At 41.1% G+C, this 14,367-nt stretch overlaps 1 protein-coding gene across 3 annotated transcripts in view; it reads right to left on the bottom strand.

Moving 5' to 3' along the window:
- Positions 1-5,832: 5,832 nt before the first annotated feature.
- Positions 5,833-14,367, bottom strand: part of LOC135474798 (cyclin N-terminal domain-containing protein 1-like) — a 33,360-nt gene continuing 24,825 nt past the window's right edge. For all 3 annotated transcript variants that reach the window (XM_064754395.1, XM_064754394.1, XM_064754396.1), the window contains one exon: positions 5,833-12,706. In XM_064754395.1, the coding sequence (XP_064610465.1) occupies positions 12,605-12,706 (102 nt within the window). In that variant the 3' untranslated portion in view covers positions 5,833-12,604. The remainder of the gene's footprint in view (positions 12,707-14,367) is intronic.

Raw genomic sequence — 14,367 nt, 5'->3', positions numbered from 1 at the left:
TGTAGTCACGATCCTTACCACTTAGTCACGCTACATCCCAGTGAGTCATGTACAGGGCCCCACTGACCACTGTAGTCACGCTTCTTACCAATTAGTCACGCTACATACCAGTGAGTCATGTACAGGGCCCCACTGACCATGACAGTCACGCTCCTTACGACTTTCGTCACGATACACCTCAAGGTGCCGTATGGGCCCCACTGACCAATGAAGTCACGCTTCTTAGCACTTAGTCACGCTACACACCAGTGAGTCATATACAGGGCCCACTGACCAATGTAGTCACGCTCCTTACCACTTAGTCACGCTACATCCCAGTGAGTCATGTACAGGGCGCCACTGATCAATGAAGTAACGCTCCTTACCACTTTCATCACGGCCTCTCCCAAATGACCAATGCAGTCATGCTCCTTACCACTGATTCACGTCCCGTTCTCCACTGACCATTGTAGTCACGCTCCATCCAAGTGTGAGTCACGTAGATCGCCCCACTGACCACTGTCGTCACACTTTTTATCACTGAGTCACGTTCCACTCAGAACTGATCAATGCAGTCACTGCCGCATTCATTTCATTATCCTGCATTGCCATTTGTCAGAAATATGTTAGGGGTTCTGCCTGACAATGTGCGTGGTAAATGATATTTTTTTTATTAATTTAACCTTCGTGACATTGTTTTTTATTTCATATTTCAACATGATATACATATAGGTCTTATTTCTTTCTTTATTTACTTTTGTTTTTAACATGAGATCGTCAGCTAAATTTGACACTTCCGCGCGATGTTGTTCTCTAAACCATTCATCTTATTTATTTATTTAATTGACTCCAGTGGAACACCGACTTTCTCTTACTTTCTTAGTTATTGATGGGTGCACCTATAATGGTTGACGGCGGATTGTGCAGCCAGGATCTCAACGGTGTAGTGCCTGTGATGTTACTCATCCTGTGATTACCCAAGGTGCTAAATGGTTAAGGTGTGTAGTGCCCGCTGCAGTACGCACGGAGCCAGTGATAAGCAAAGGGGTTAAGGTGTATAGTGCCTGTGACGTTTTTCTTTCTGTGATTACTCATGGTATCAAATGATTAAGGTGCCGTATGCTAAGAGCTACTGAGGAGTAAAAGGGTTAAGGTGTGTAGTGCCGGGTGCCGCACGCTACGGAATCAGTGAGGACTGAATAGCTTAAGGTATGTAGTGCCGGGTGCCGTACGCAACGGAGCCAGTGAGTAAAGGGGTTAAGGTGTGTAGTGCCTTGTGTCGTACGTTACTCATCTGGTGATTACTCAAGGTGTTAAGGGTTAAAGTGTGTAGTGCCGAGTGCCATATGCTACTGAGCCAGTAAGGATCAAAGCACCCAAGGGGTTAAGGTGCGTAGAGCAAGGTGCCGTACGCTACTGAGCCAGTTAGGTGTGAAGATTGCAAAGGGTTAAGGTGTGTAGTGCCTGGTGTCGTACTCTACAGGCCAGTGAAGAGTAAAGGTATCAATGGGGTTAAGGTGTATTGTACCAGGTGTTGTACGCTATGGAGCTAGTGAGGAATAAAGCTGCCAAAGGGTTAAGGTGTGTAGTGCCCGGTGTTGTACGTTACTCATCCTGAGATAGTCAGGATCCAAGCCCTTAAGGGAACAAGTATACCGTACGCTAAAGAGCCAGTTAGTAGTGAAGATTGCAAAGGGTTAAGGTGTGTAGTGCCTGGTGTCGTACGCTACGGTCCGGTGAAGAGTAAAAGTATCAATGAGGTTTAGGTGTATTGTGCCCGGTGCCGCACACTACGGAGCAAGTGAGGAGTAAATGTGGTAAAGGGCTCAAATGTGTAGTGCCGGGTGTCGTACGTTAGTCATTCTGTGATTACTAAGTGTGCCATACGCTACTATGACAGTGAGGACAAGAAGTCAAGGGAAGAAGTATGTAATGCCCTGTGCCGTACCCTACTGAGACAATAAGGACTCAAGCCCTAAAGGGCTGAAGTGTGTAACGCCCGGTGCCGTACCCTACTGAGACAATAAGGACTCAAGCCCTAAAGGGCTGAAGTGTGTAACGCTCGGTGCCGTACCCTGCCTAGCCAGTAAGGATCCAGCCCATCCACGGTTTAGGTGTGTAGTTAGATCGAACATAAAAGTTATTTGTATATTTAGAAACTGCCCACAAAAACTTCGTCGATACAGTATGGGACAGGGTGAGACTTTGCTATTCATCACACATCAATCATGTCTCACATCTGATGTTGGTCTTATGATGTTATAATCTGGCCCTGTGCAGCAAGTGTTTATAACAACTTCATTGTACGAAGATTTTCTGAATTTAAGCTGATTCGGGCTAAACATATTTTTAACGCCTTTAATGTATTTAACAGACACTAATCTTAATAAATGCGCTATTTTGAAAGATTTAAACATATCTGAAACATTTAAACATATGGGATAAAAAGTACATCACCATAAAACGCATCGTTCTTGTCCTGATGTCACCGTATCTTTATTTGAAACAATGTATACGCAAGTTTGGTTCCTGTGACATGTCCTGTGTCAATAGCATCAATAGGAGAAACTCTCCAATGGATGAAAGCCCGGAAATATTTGATGCTCTGTGACACATGATGTCTTTAGTTTTCTTTAATTATAGTAATTACCTGTTTGTTTGACATGACAAGAAATTTGCTTTTTTTTTTGCTTGCTTTTCCCCTGGCGACGATGTGTTGGAGCTGACGTCATGTAGTCGACTCTACTGCAAATTCCAAGAGTCTGTACTTCTTCCACAAGAGTCGTTCCTGGGCCGACAGTCTGCTGTAAATGTACTTAAGTGACCAGAAGTCAAATGGTGATTACGATCGACACAGAATGAATGGGAAACGACGTCTGTGACCCGGGACAAGCGTCTTGACACAGAGATAGGAGAACGGTGGCTATTTCACTTTAATTACTTCCCAGTAAGATTGACTGTAGAGACACACTGGGCAGGCATCTCCCAACTAACCCTTCCTGGGTAATCAAGATTGCATAATTGGGCTATTCAAATTGCTGGCCGCCCCAATGCCCTTGCGGACGGGCTGGCTATCTAATTAGACTCAATGATGTTACGTCAACTCGTTACATCATCTAAATGGTTTGGGGGCCAAAAAAGCGATAAGACGAACGAGCGTCAAGGGCGACCCCACATTCATTTACATGCAGAATTTCGACCGCCTAATGAGTGCATGGAAGCTTCGATTTCGCTAAAGACCACCGATCCAAGGGCTCGCCCGATACTCTGCCTGATAAATATGCAATCAACCGGCTGTTTTTCCAGCTCTGATGCCTATTAACATGTATACATGTTTTTGTGCACTTTGAAAGTGTTGTCTTTGCATTGCCTGCAGTGAAATCCTGCCTCACTCATCGTCTGCCTGTATCTGTACAAGGTTTTCTTGTCGTATTCAGACCAACGAAGGACGATTACGTCGTTTTTACACAATGCAACTGGGCAACATATCACCCACAGTGCATTTCCGGTAATCCGGAAGTTGCCCGCGGAGTGATACCTTTCTATCTTCCTATACAAGGACGACGTTCTCCGATATATAACTCCGCGAACAGGAACTCCATTTGAAGCCAAGCTAAGTCAACTCCGAAACCCATGCACACCTTTTATGGGTTTTCAAAGTTGTTTTCAGTTCCTCTGTTCTCTTGTCTTACAAGATAACTAAACTGTTATCTGTGCATCCTAAAGGCAGAAACCTGATTCCAGAAGAACACTGTCTACTGGACGACACCATTTCTAACATCTGAAGGAATATTGGGGATAAACTCCGTATTAGATAAAGCCGATGAAAATACGTCCTATTGGGGTGTACTATGAAAAGGTATTAGAAATGTCAAGCTGTGCATGTAATGCATTCGCTATTATACAGTCTACACTCACTCTTTATTTGGGGCGTGGCCGGTGGGGTTAGCATGCAATGACCCAAGAGTCTCTCACCAATGCAGTCGCAGTGAATTCAAGTCCAGTTCATGCATGCTGGCTTCCTCTTCGGCCATACATGGAAAGGTCTGTCAGCAACCTGCGCATGGTCGTGGGTTTCCCCTGGTTTTGTCCGGCGTAAAACATCAATCAAATAAATAAATATTGTGTCAGCTTCAAATAATCGTCAGTGCCGTTGCACTGGGTTTTGTTGATCTTATAATCGTAAAGTTTGGGAGGCGCGAAAACAAAATAAAGCGAAAGCCCTTATATTGCCATCAACGGAATAGTTCACGTAACCCGGAATAAAGAAACCGCATTGTTATAAAGGACGCATAGAGCAATCTGATTTAGTGGCCAACAGACAGGACATAGTTGCATGTTTGCGGAATCCGACTGTCAGCACTTTTATGAACATTTCACTCACTCCTCAACTGTGGTCGGAAATTCCAGTCAACGCAGGGCATTTCTTTAAAACCGGAATATTTACAAATCTTAGAAGAGAAGCGAACAAATAGCTGTAATTGAAGAAATTCATATAACTAACGCATGAGGGCTTGCGATTGTTTTGGCACAAATCTAATCATACGTGATACCTTCCATGCTTTCCGTAGGCCTACTACACCTTATACACTCTGCGGTGGGAGCCTTCGTGGTCGAGGTGGTTCACACGCCAGCGAAGCGCAATGACCCAGAAGTCTCTCACCAATGTGGTCACTGTGCTCATACCCTTTACAGCGCATGGTCTCTATCTTTCGCTTTACATCACTGCCACCACTAGTAAATTTTGTACAGAAATCTTGAACAACGCCGAGGTCACTGGTGTCACGGTGATGAGGCAGGAAGTGATGTCAGAAAACAAAACAATCCGTCTCGACCTTGTCTCTAACAATACTTCATACACATGTATTCTCTGTATCTAAAGTATGTACAACATGATTCTATAACCAACACGTGAAATAATTTTATTACTGAAAGATGATTAAATACTTCCATGCGAGAACACCAGTTGTGAGGCTAGACCTAAGGAAACCGATGAAAGGTAAAGCTTGTCTAGTGGTGGCAGTGATGTAAAGCAAAAGGCAGAGAGCAACGCATGCGCTGTAAGGAGTATGCACTGTGGGTTCAAGTCCAGTTCATGGTGGCGTCCTCTCCGGCCTGGCTCTGCCCGGTTTTCTCACACCAAAATGTTGGCCACCACTGTACAAGTGAAATATTCTCGAGTACGGCGTAAAACACCAATCAAATAAATAAATATACTTTGCGGACAACATAAATGCAGCCGAAATACACTCTTTGTGCATTGCAAAGTGATTACCAGTACTCATTCAGTAGTGCTGCTCCACCGAACAATATTTATTACATATATGCGGAATAAAAATCAACCGATCAAAATAAATGGAGCAATTTGGAAAGCTGGAAATCTCCAACATCATGTTTAGATATGGTGTTCACTAAAAAAACCATTACTTGTGTGAAAACGGGTTCAAAAAGGTTTCTACTAACCACTTTTCTTGCAATGCTTCCGGTATGTAAACGTCCTGATTTAGCAAAGAATGTGTAGGTGAAAAAAAATGCTTTAACAATCGATTCTGATGAGTTCAATGTCACAATGAAGCGAGCATTGAAGATTATTCCCTCTGTTATATTTTTTTTTTCTAAAATGGTTGAAAAAAGGAAGGAGGAAAGGGGAGGGGGTATTACCCACACCCTCAAACCCCTGCTTCCTACTCCACGACTTCAGTACCTTGATAGGTGGACTTGATGTTGGTGATGCTGGAACTTAAAAATAATACATTTACGTAGATTAACAGACAGCAGCATATTCTAAGCCTTTTTGTTCAATCACTCAATAACTTCATGTTCGCACATTAGATAACGTAAAGTCGTCCTTCGTACATACATATAGCTTTGCGTTTATTTATAAATTTGTCATAATTTCTTTTTGTCACCAAATTGGACTTTGATAGATATAAAGATAATTCTATCATCGGACATAATTCACCATGGGCTCTTCCTGTACCTGCCTGTGCCTGTAATAGGTGCCCTCTATGTTTTAAGGACACATGATCGGCATTTCAAAGCGATATCTGAAAGTTAACAAGAGTTCATGATATATATCGGATAGCGTTTGTCGCGGTAGGCTTCACAATTGTCATATGGGACAGTTGGGCGTTGTCAGAGCGGCTTACTGAACGTCCTCTGAATGCAAACTAAGTACACTGTAGGCAATGATGTCAACAGATAGCCAAGTTTGCGACACTCTCTCAGATCCCTATCGACAGGAAATGGGGCAGGCAGACTTGTTGCTCTTCGTTCTACATCTTCTTAATTTTGGCCTGTATCTCTCAAAATCAATTCCCTGGACTCGTTGGCACACAGGTCATCAGGTTTAAACAAACTAGAAAATACTTTGTGATCTTATAAAGCGTAACGAGTAGGTATGTTCTACAGGCTACCGTGACAAACTCCGTGATTATGGTGGTCTGCAAGTGTAGCCTCCGTGCAGACAATATCTCGTGACCAAATAGGTCGAGCGTTTCAATCAGAATCTTCCAATGATTACTGCTAGAAAAACTAAGTATATGTGGTTTTCTTGAAATGCCTCTCATGGTAAAACATTACATACGTCGATGCTATCTACGAGGAAGATAAGATTTTATATATGGTAAGATGTGTAAACTGGTGCTTGATGTAGGTCATAAACATAAAATGACCTGAATATAAAATGGATTACATTAGATCCATCATATTAATGACTAAATGAGACCACACAGAGGGAAAGGGAGACCATCGCACGCTGTAAACAATTTCTAATAAATGGTCCGTACCGCTCATTGAGAGCTAAACTCCACAGCGCTATATCACTGGCAGCATAGTTATAACATTTCCCTCCTCACCCCTCCATACTAACCACTGCGTTCAGTTCGTTTCTGGATCAGTGATGTAAAAGAAATCAAATATGTCTCATTCGGCGTGAGCAATGGCCACTGCTGTTCAATGGTGGCCGCTTTTACCCAGAGGTTTTCGGCGTTTGGCGTGTGCCTGTACAAAAATGGACGGGATTTAAGGCATGGCCTACACCTAACAGCGCATCGGTCTTTCCATAAGCTTGCTGTACATCACCGCCATCACCACTACATCACAGCCACCACTCGCAAAATTTGTACAGAAGTCTTGAACAACGTCAAGGTCACTGGGGTCACGCTGATGAGGCAAGAAGTAATGTCCGAAAAATAAAACCTGTCTCAACCTTTGTATCAAATAATATTTTATACACATGCATTCTCTGTACCGGTGTCTAAAGTTTGCACAACATGATTCTAACCAACACCTGAAACAGTTTTACTGCTGAATGCTGATTAAATAGTTCCGCACGAGGACGGTGGTGAAGCTAGGCCTACACATTCAAGCCTACAAGTCAAACTTGTCTGGAGGTGAGAGTGATGTAAAGCGAGCGTAGAGCGCGGCACATGCGCTATAAGAGTATGTCTTTTTCAACGCAGGTTATCCATATATTGTACCAGTTGTGAATAGCGAAGAAACATATCTTTGGCTATATTTGTCCAATAGTATACAGGGATTTTACTATACGTACCAAATTAGTATAGCTCACTGAATTTCTTTGTTTGACCAGATTGTGAGGTTATTTGTAACTCCAATAACGATTAATCTGAAAAAGGTAATGTTACGATCTACAATATGATTAAGACTCCAATCGACATATGGCATGTAAATTAAAGACTTACAAAGCATATGGGCCTGTAGGTATGTAGGTATGTAGGTATGGGCCATGTAGGTATGAGACAAAATATTTAACTAAACGGCAGGCTTACAAAATGATGATTATTAAGTACGAATAGAAGCAACAGCTAAATGTAGAGAGAATCCATTGAAGAGAGTGATGGGCAAAAAAGCTGTAACGGAAAATAGCTACGTTTAAATCAGCTTACTTGTCGTTCTGAAAATTAGAAATTTGGGCATATTGTTTTCCTGTCTTTAAAGCATTCTCAAACACATGACGAACCACAAGATGGTAATGGTTGAAGACAGTTTCATATACTTCCATGTACAACATGTCACCTTTGGGAAGACTAAATAGTTATTTCAGCTTTGAATTCACACTCAGCTCTTCGTTACGTCTTAAAAATTTGGTTAATCCCAAAGCTAATCCTTTGAAAACAGAACTCTTTCCACGTAATAGGCAGATAGAAGAAAGAGTCCGTCTTCGGAGTTTTGGAAGCACAAGAAACACTCAACTCAGATATGCAAATTGGCATCCATACCATTAACTGGTTGCGTAATCTTCAAATGGTGTTATTTCGACCCAGGGCAACGTAATTAGTTCTAAGTGTTAACAACACCATTCAGTAACACGCCATAACTGGCGCGTCAAGTCTGCAGAGAATTACTGCTGGCAGCAACACAAGCCATCTGGGTCGGGTGTAAGTTGTGTACGAGGGTAATACTGGGGACAGCTTTGGTTTATTGATGATTTAAAAAAAAGAGTTAAAATAATACTTCGAATATAATTGAACTAATATACTCAGACTACAATAAGCAATACACAGCTCTGCACAAATTCTATACCAGGGAGATTTAAATGTATTATATACTGCTGTAGATTCTTTGTCGTATGTGGTTTCAACGGCAATAATGAAGTCAATCCATCATCACGTAAATGCAAGATTTACATTTACCCGATGATGTACGTATTAGATGTACGAATGGTATAGGAATGTCGGACTTGGCGCTTATATTTAAAGGTAGTTTAAGTTTCTTTTAAGTTTCTTGCATTGACAAAATTTTAATCCTACATATCGGATCAGATGTAAATTGTGATCGTTCATTCTGCATTCGTACAAGAGCTACCAGTACTATATACACGTGCTTTGCTTGATAAAAAAATATTTTATTTTTAGTTAATGCGTCCTCTCAGGATTGCATTGTTCTGAATTAGTATGGATTTTCAGGGTTACTATCGTAACACAAAACTCAAAATATAGCGGTTAGGAAAAAGATGATATATATGAGCAAATGGAGTACGAACATAGTGCACATCTGTTTTCTAACCGTCGAGTTTACATCGTAATCAATATTATATCTGGAACAAGAAAAACTGTATTTCTAAACAAACATATCTGATTCTTTGTTGATAGGCAACCATGGTTTTCAGGCGAACGCTTGCAATACTGTATGTAACAATAACCATGCTATAAAACAGCTGTCACGGTATATGAGGCCATGTAAAAAATAAGTTTTTTTTTCTCATACCTCTCCAGACCCCGAAAGTCAACATTTTGTTAGCCAATCAAATAAATATAGAAATATTTTGATCCCTAATTCACACCCCATATGCACATGTAGCTTTATATCCTGGTAAATTTGGCGTGGTAACCTTAAAAAGGCATCCCACCCAGTCACAGTATACTGACAAAACACAAGACATCCCACCCAGTCACAGTATGTTTACCAGAAAGACATCTCACTCTGTTAGAGTATACTGACATCACACCAAATAAATCATACCCAGTTACAGTATACTGTGACCACATTAGACATCCCACCCAGTCACATTCCACTATCACCACATAGGACATCCTGCCCAGTCACAGTATACTGACACCACACAAGACATCCCACCCAGTCACAGTGTACTGACACGACACAGGACATCCAACCCAGTCACAGTATCCTGTGACCACATTAGACATCCTACCCATTCACATTCCACTATCACCACATTAGACATTCTGCCCAGCCACAGTATACTGACAAAACACAAGACATCCCGCCCAGTCACAGTATCCTGTGACCACATTAGACATCCTACCCATTCACATTCCACTATCACCACATTAGACATTCTGCCCAGCCACAGTATACTGACAAAACACAAGACATCCCGCCCAGTCACAGTATCCTGTGACCACATTAGACATCCTACCCATTCACATTCCACTATCACCACATTAGACATTCTGCCCAGCCACAGTATACTGACAAAACACAAGACATCCCGCCCAGTCACAGTATACTGTGACCACATTAGACATCCTACCCATTCACATTTAATTATCACAACATTAGATTCCTGTCCAGTCACAGTATACTGACACCACACAAGACATCCCACCCAGTCACAGTATACTGACACCACACAAGACATTCCACCCAGTCACAGTGTACTGACAACAAATAAATCATACGCAGTTACAGTATACTGACACCAAATAAATCATATCCATTTATGGCATACTGACACCACACAAGGCATCCCACCCAGTCATGGTACACTGACACCACACAAGACATCCCACCCTGTCACAGAATACTGACACCAAATAAATCATACCCAGTCACAGTATACTGACACCACACAAGACATCCCACCCAGTCACAGTGTACTGACACCACCTTAGTCATAACACCCAATCACAGTATACTATAACCACATTAGACATCCCGCCTAGTCACAGTATACTGACACCCCATTTGACATTCCACCCAGTCACAGTATACTGACACCATAAAAGACATCCCACCCAGCCACAGTATACTATCACTACATTAAACATCCCACCCATTCACAGTACACTTTCACCACATTAGGAATCTCGCACAGTCACAGTACACCCACACCACATTAAACATTCCATCCACTCACAGTATACCCACACCACATTAGACATCCCACCCTGTCACAGAATACTGACACCAAATAAATCATACCCAGTCACAGTATACTGACACCAAATAAATCATACCCAATTACAGTATACTGACACCACACAACACATCCCACCCAGTCACAGTGTACTGATACCACCTTCGTCATAACACCCAATCACAGTATACTATAACCACATTAGACATCCTGCCTAGTCACAGTATACTGACACCCCATTTGACATTCCACCCAGTCACAGTATACTGACACCATAAAAGACATCCCACCCAGCCACAGTATACTATCACTACATTAAACATCCCACCCATTCACAGTACACTTTCACCACATTAGGAATCTCGCACAGTCACAGTACACCCACACCACATTAGACATTCCATCCACTCACAGTATACCCACACCACATTAGACATCCCATCCAATCACAGCATACTGACACCAAATTAGACATCCCACCCAGTCACAGTACACTATCACCACATTAGACATCCCACCCAGTCACAGTACACTATTACCACATTAGACATCCCACCCAGTCACAGTATACTGACAACAGAAAGACATCCTACTCTGTCAAAGTATACTGGCACCAGCAAAGACATCCCACTCTGTCACAGTATAATGGCACCAGAAAATATATCCCACTCTGTTACAGTATACTGACACCAGAAAATACATCCCACTCTGTCACAATATAACACGATCAGACAAGACTTCCCACTCAGTCACAGTATACTGACAGCAGACAGAACATCCCACCCAGTCATGGGTCACTGAGACCACACAAGACACCCCATCCAGTCACAACACCACATGATACCCAACAAAATATACTGACACTAGACAAGACGTCCCACTCAGCCACAGTATACTGTCACCAGACAAGACATTCCATTCCGTCACAATATACCAAGAAAAGACAAGCCATCTCACCCAGTCACAGTACACTGTTAAAAAATGTTTCAGAATACATAACGCAAGCCCTTTGATCATCTTGTAAATTCAGTCTATTTGATAACTTTAGAATAAGTTATACATAACATCAGAATAAGTTATACATAACATCAGAATAAGTTATACATAACATCGGAATAAGCTATACATAACATCAGAATAAGTTATACAAAACATCTGTATAAGTTCTACATAACATCTGGATAAGTTCTACATAACAACATGTAACAATAACTACAATACAGCTGGTACAACTGTATAAACTGGAAATGGCTTGTATCACAGATTGGCTTGGCACAAAACTATATCACAGAATATTGGACTTTTTATCTCGGAAACAATGCATTGGGTTGAGATTAACCTAATATGTGGCATTTATCAGAGGGCCGTATGCTGAATAACTGTGAAACCCTGTGTGGTCTCATATATAATATTTTTACATCTCACAAGTGTCTTTGATGTTGTAAAATATAACTAAAACAACAATGAGTTAAATACATCTCTTAACGGCTTACAAAAATCTAATATCTTATCACAATCACTAAAATGAAGAGAGTGCTTTTGTTACTATATTTCAAAGAAAACTAACAGCGTGTTCCACCAATATTTTGATACTTCATACGTTACAAATACAATGGAACAGCACAAATATTCATAAGTAAGAAGATGTTCCCACAAGAAGATGTTCCCACAAGAAGATGTTGGGTGAATAATACCACTGTGCTTGTACTCTTACACGGCAACATTACGGCTGTTAACTGATTCATTGCGTCAATGCCCTAAGAATGTCTGCAGGGGAACATCTAACATCCTTTCTTCTGGGAATTGTAGGACTAGCATCTTAACCACTTGGCCACATCCCGCTGCCCTTGGACAAATTGTAACACATACCAACTATGTCACAATAATGCATCTGCATGTAGGAATAGTGGGAGTATATCCTAAATGTGGATGTTCAAACTCAACCTCTTACCTATGTGCATGTCACCATATACAACCTACGTCCAAACGTTGCTGGCTGGGCTAAATCATTCCTCCTTTAGCTACTGTTGTCACCAACACTGTACAAAAATCCATTATATCTTCTTGAGGAATCTGTGAAATTTTTTCTAAAGCCAGAAGTACCTGAAAAACATAGTACAATTATTGATATAGCCACTCTATTTCACTTTTGCACAATGCATTACATATAAACTATGAATTACATGTACATGTAGATGACTGAATGGTCTTTTGGTGTTTCACCATGTACTCAGGACTTCACCTAGCATACGATGGTGGAGTATGCTGAATACAATGCTACAGAAAATGACAGAGAACAGTTTGTCAGCAAACAGGCCCAAAATCTGGATTATGTGCATGTAACGATAAAATTATTTACCTTGGCACATAAAACTGTTTCATAGGATACACCTCATGTTTAGATACGGACATAAAGGGAAACATATGGACTTCATAAATTTTCAAACAAATGAAAAAATCAGTAATAATTAACTTAAAAAAGTTTCACATTAAACCATTCTGAAAATAGCATTCAGATTAGAGTAGCCTGTAACAGTAAAGTGGGACAGACAGTTTTGAGGACAACACTGACCAACAGACAGATAAAAACTGAAAGATTTTCAGACTTAATTTTTAGAGAAAAAACAAAAAGTTTGACAATGTACACTGCTAGCAGCCTCAAGCATGTATAGTGGCTAAAGAGATGCTCTCACACCAGCTGTTCACGCCTTGACCATTTATCAGGATCAAATCCAGTTCTTGCTGACTTAGCTGTACCTCTTATGTGTTACGTAACAAATGGCAGTAGTTTTTGTCTGGGAATAAACCAGGCCAGCACAGTACTTTGTACAACTAAAATATTCTTGAGTTCATCATTACACCCAAAAAAATTCTCAAACACATCAACTTTTAGAGAAGCCGATTACCTGGAGAAGCTATTACAGTAAGATATATGTACGGAAATATATTAGTCATGTAGAATCAGACATATGTATAGGCTATGTAGAGACATTCCAGGTTTAATTAGAATGACTTGGTCAAAAAATGCCACAAGCATCTGCTGCATGGATAAATTAGAAAAGCTGAGAGAAAGCTTTGGCATGCCTGTCCCACAACAAGGACACTTCGTAAACCACTGCTACAGGGAACAGTTGATCTAAAGCAGGTATGGAGGTGGGAAATGAGGGCTTAAGCATCTCTGTGTTTTCATTAACTTTATCTATTTGTGAGATGACTTGTGAAGTGGGCTCTCACAAGGTGCTGTCGCAATCTAACCCATCCCCTGTGTCAGCACTTGTGTGTCCTACCCCTCCCCTTACCCCATACAGATAGGTTTAATAGGATCATTAGACCACCGTAAATACCCCTGTTCTCTGACATCAGACTCGCTCAGCAAGTCTTACCCTACTACTCAAGCAGAGGTATGAAACCACCCTCATCAGGTTAGCCAGTCTACAACACTGGCAACCTGATCCACATGATGCTTTATATATCCACATAGCCATAAACCTCTCCAGTAAGCCATTCATCTATTATTGGTTATTTCATTTTACAGCTAGATTACTTAACCTTCAACTTATAGTAAGTTTATGCTGCCTTAATGAAAATTATTTCTTAAACCTTCTGCTTTTTTTTAAGGGTAAATACATATATCAACCCTTATTCATCTTTTTGCTTCACAAAACATACTTAGATTTGAATTCTTACATGCAATTTGGTGGTTTCCCCTGAGCTCTGCCTGGTTTCCTCCCACGGCTGCCAGCCATTGTACAAGTGAAATATTC

The sequence above is a fragment of the Liolophura sinensis genome, chromosome 9, assembly GCF_032854445.1.
Source record: "Liolophura sinensis isolate JHLJ2023 chromosome 9, CUHK_Ljap_v2, whole genome shotgun sequence".
NCBI lineage: Eukaryota > Metazoa > Mollusca > Polyplacophora > Chitonida > Chitonidae > Liolophura > Liolophura sinensis.
The sequence above is the reverse complement of the archived record's forward strand: the minus strand, read 5'-3'. Positions and strand labels throughout refer to the sequence as shown.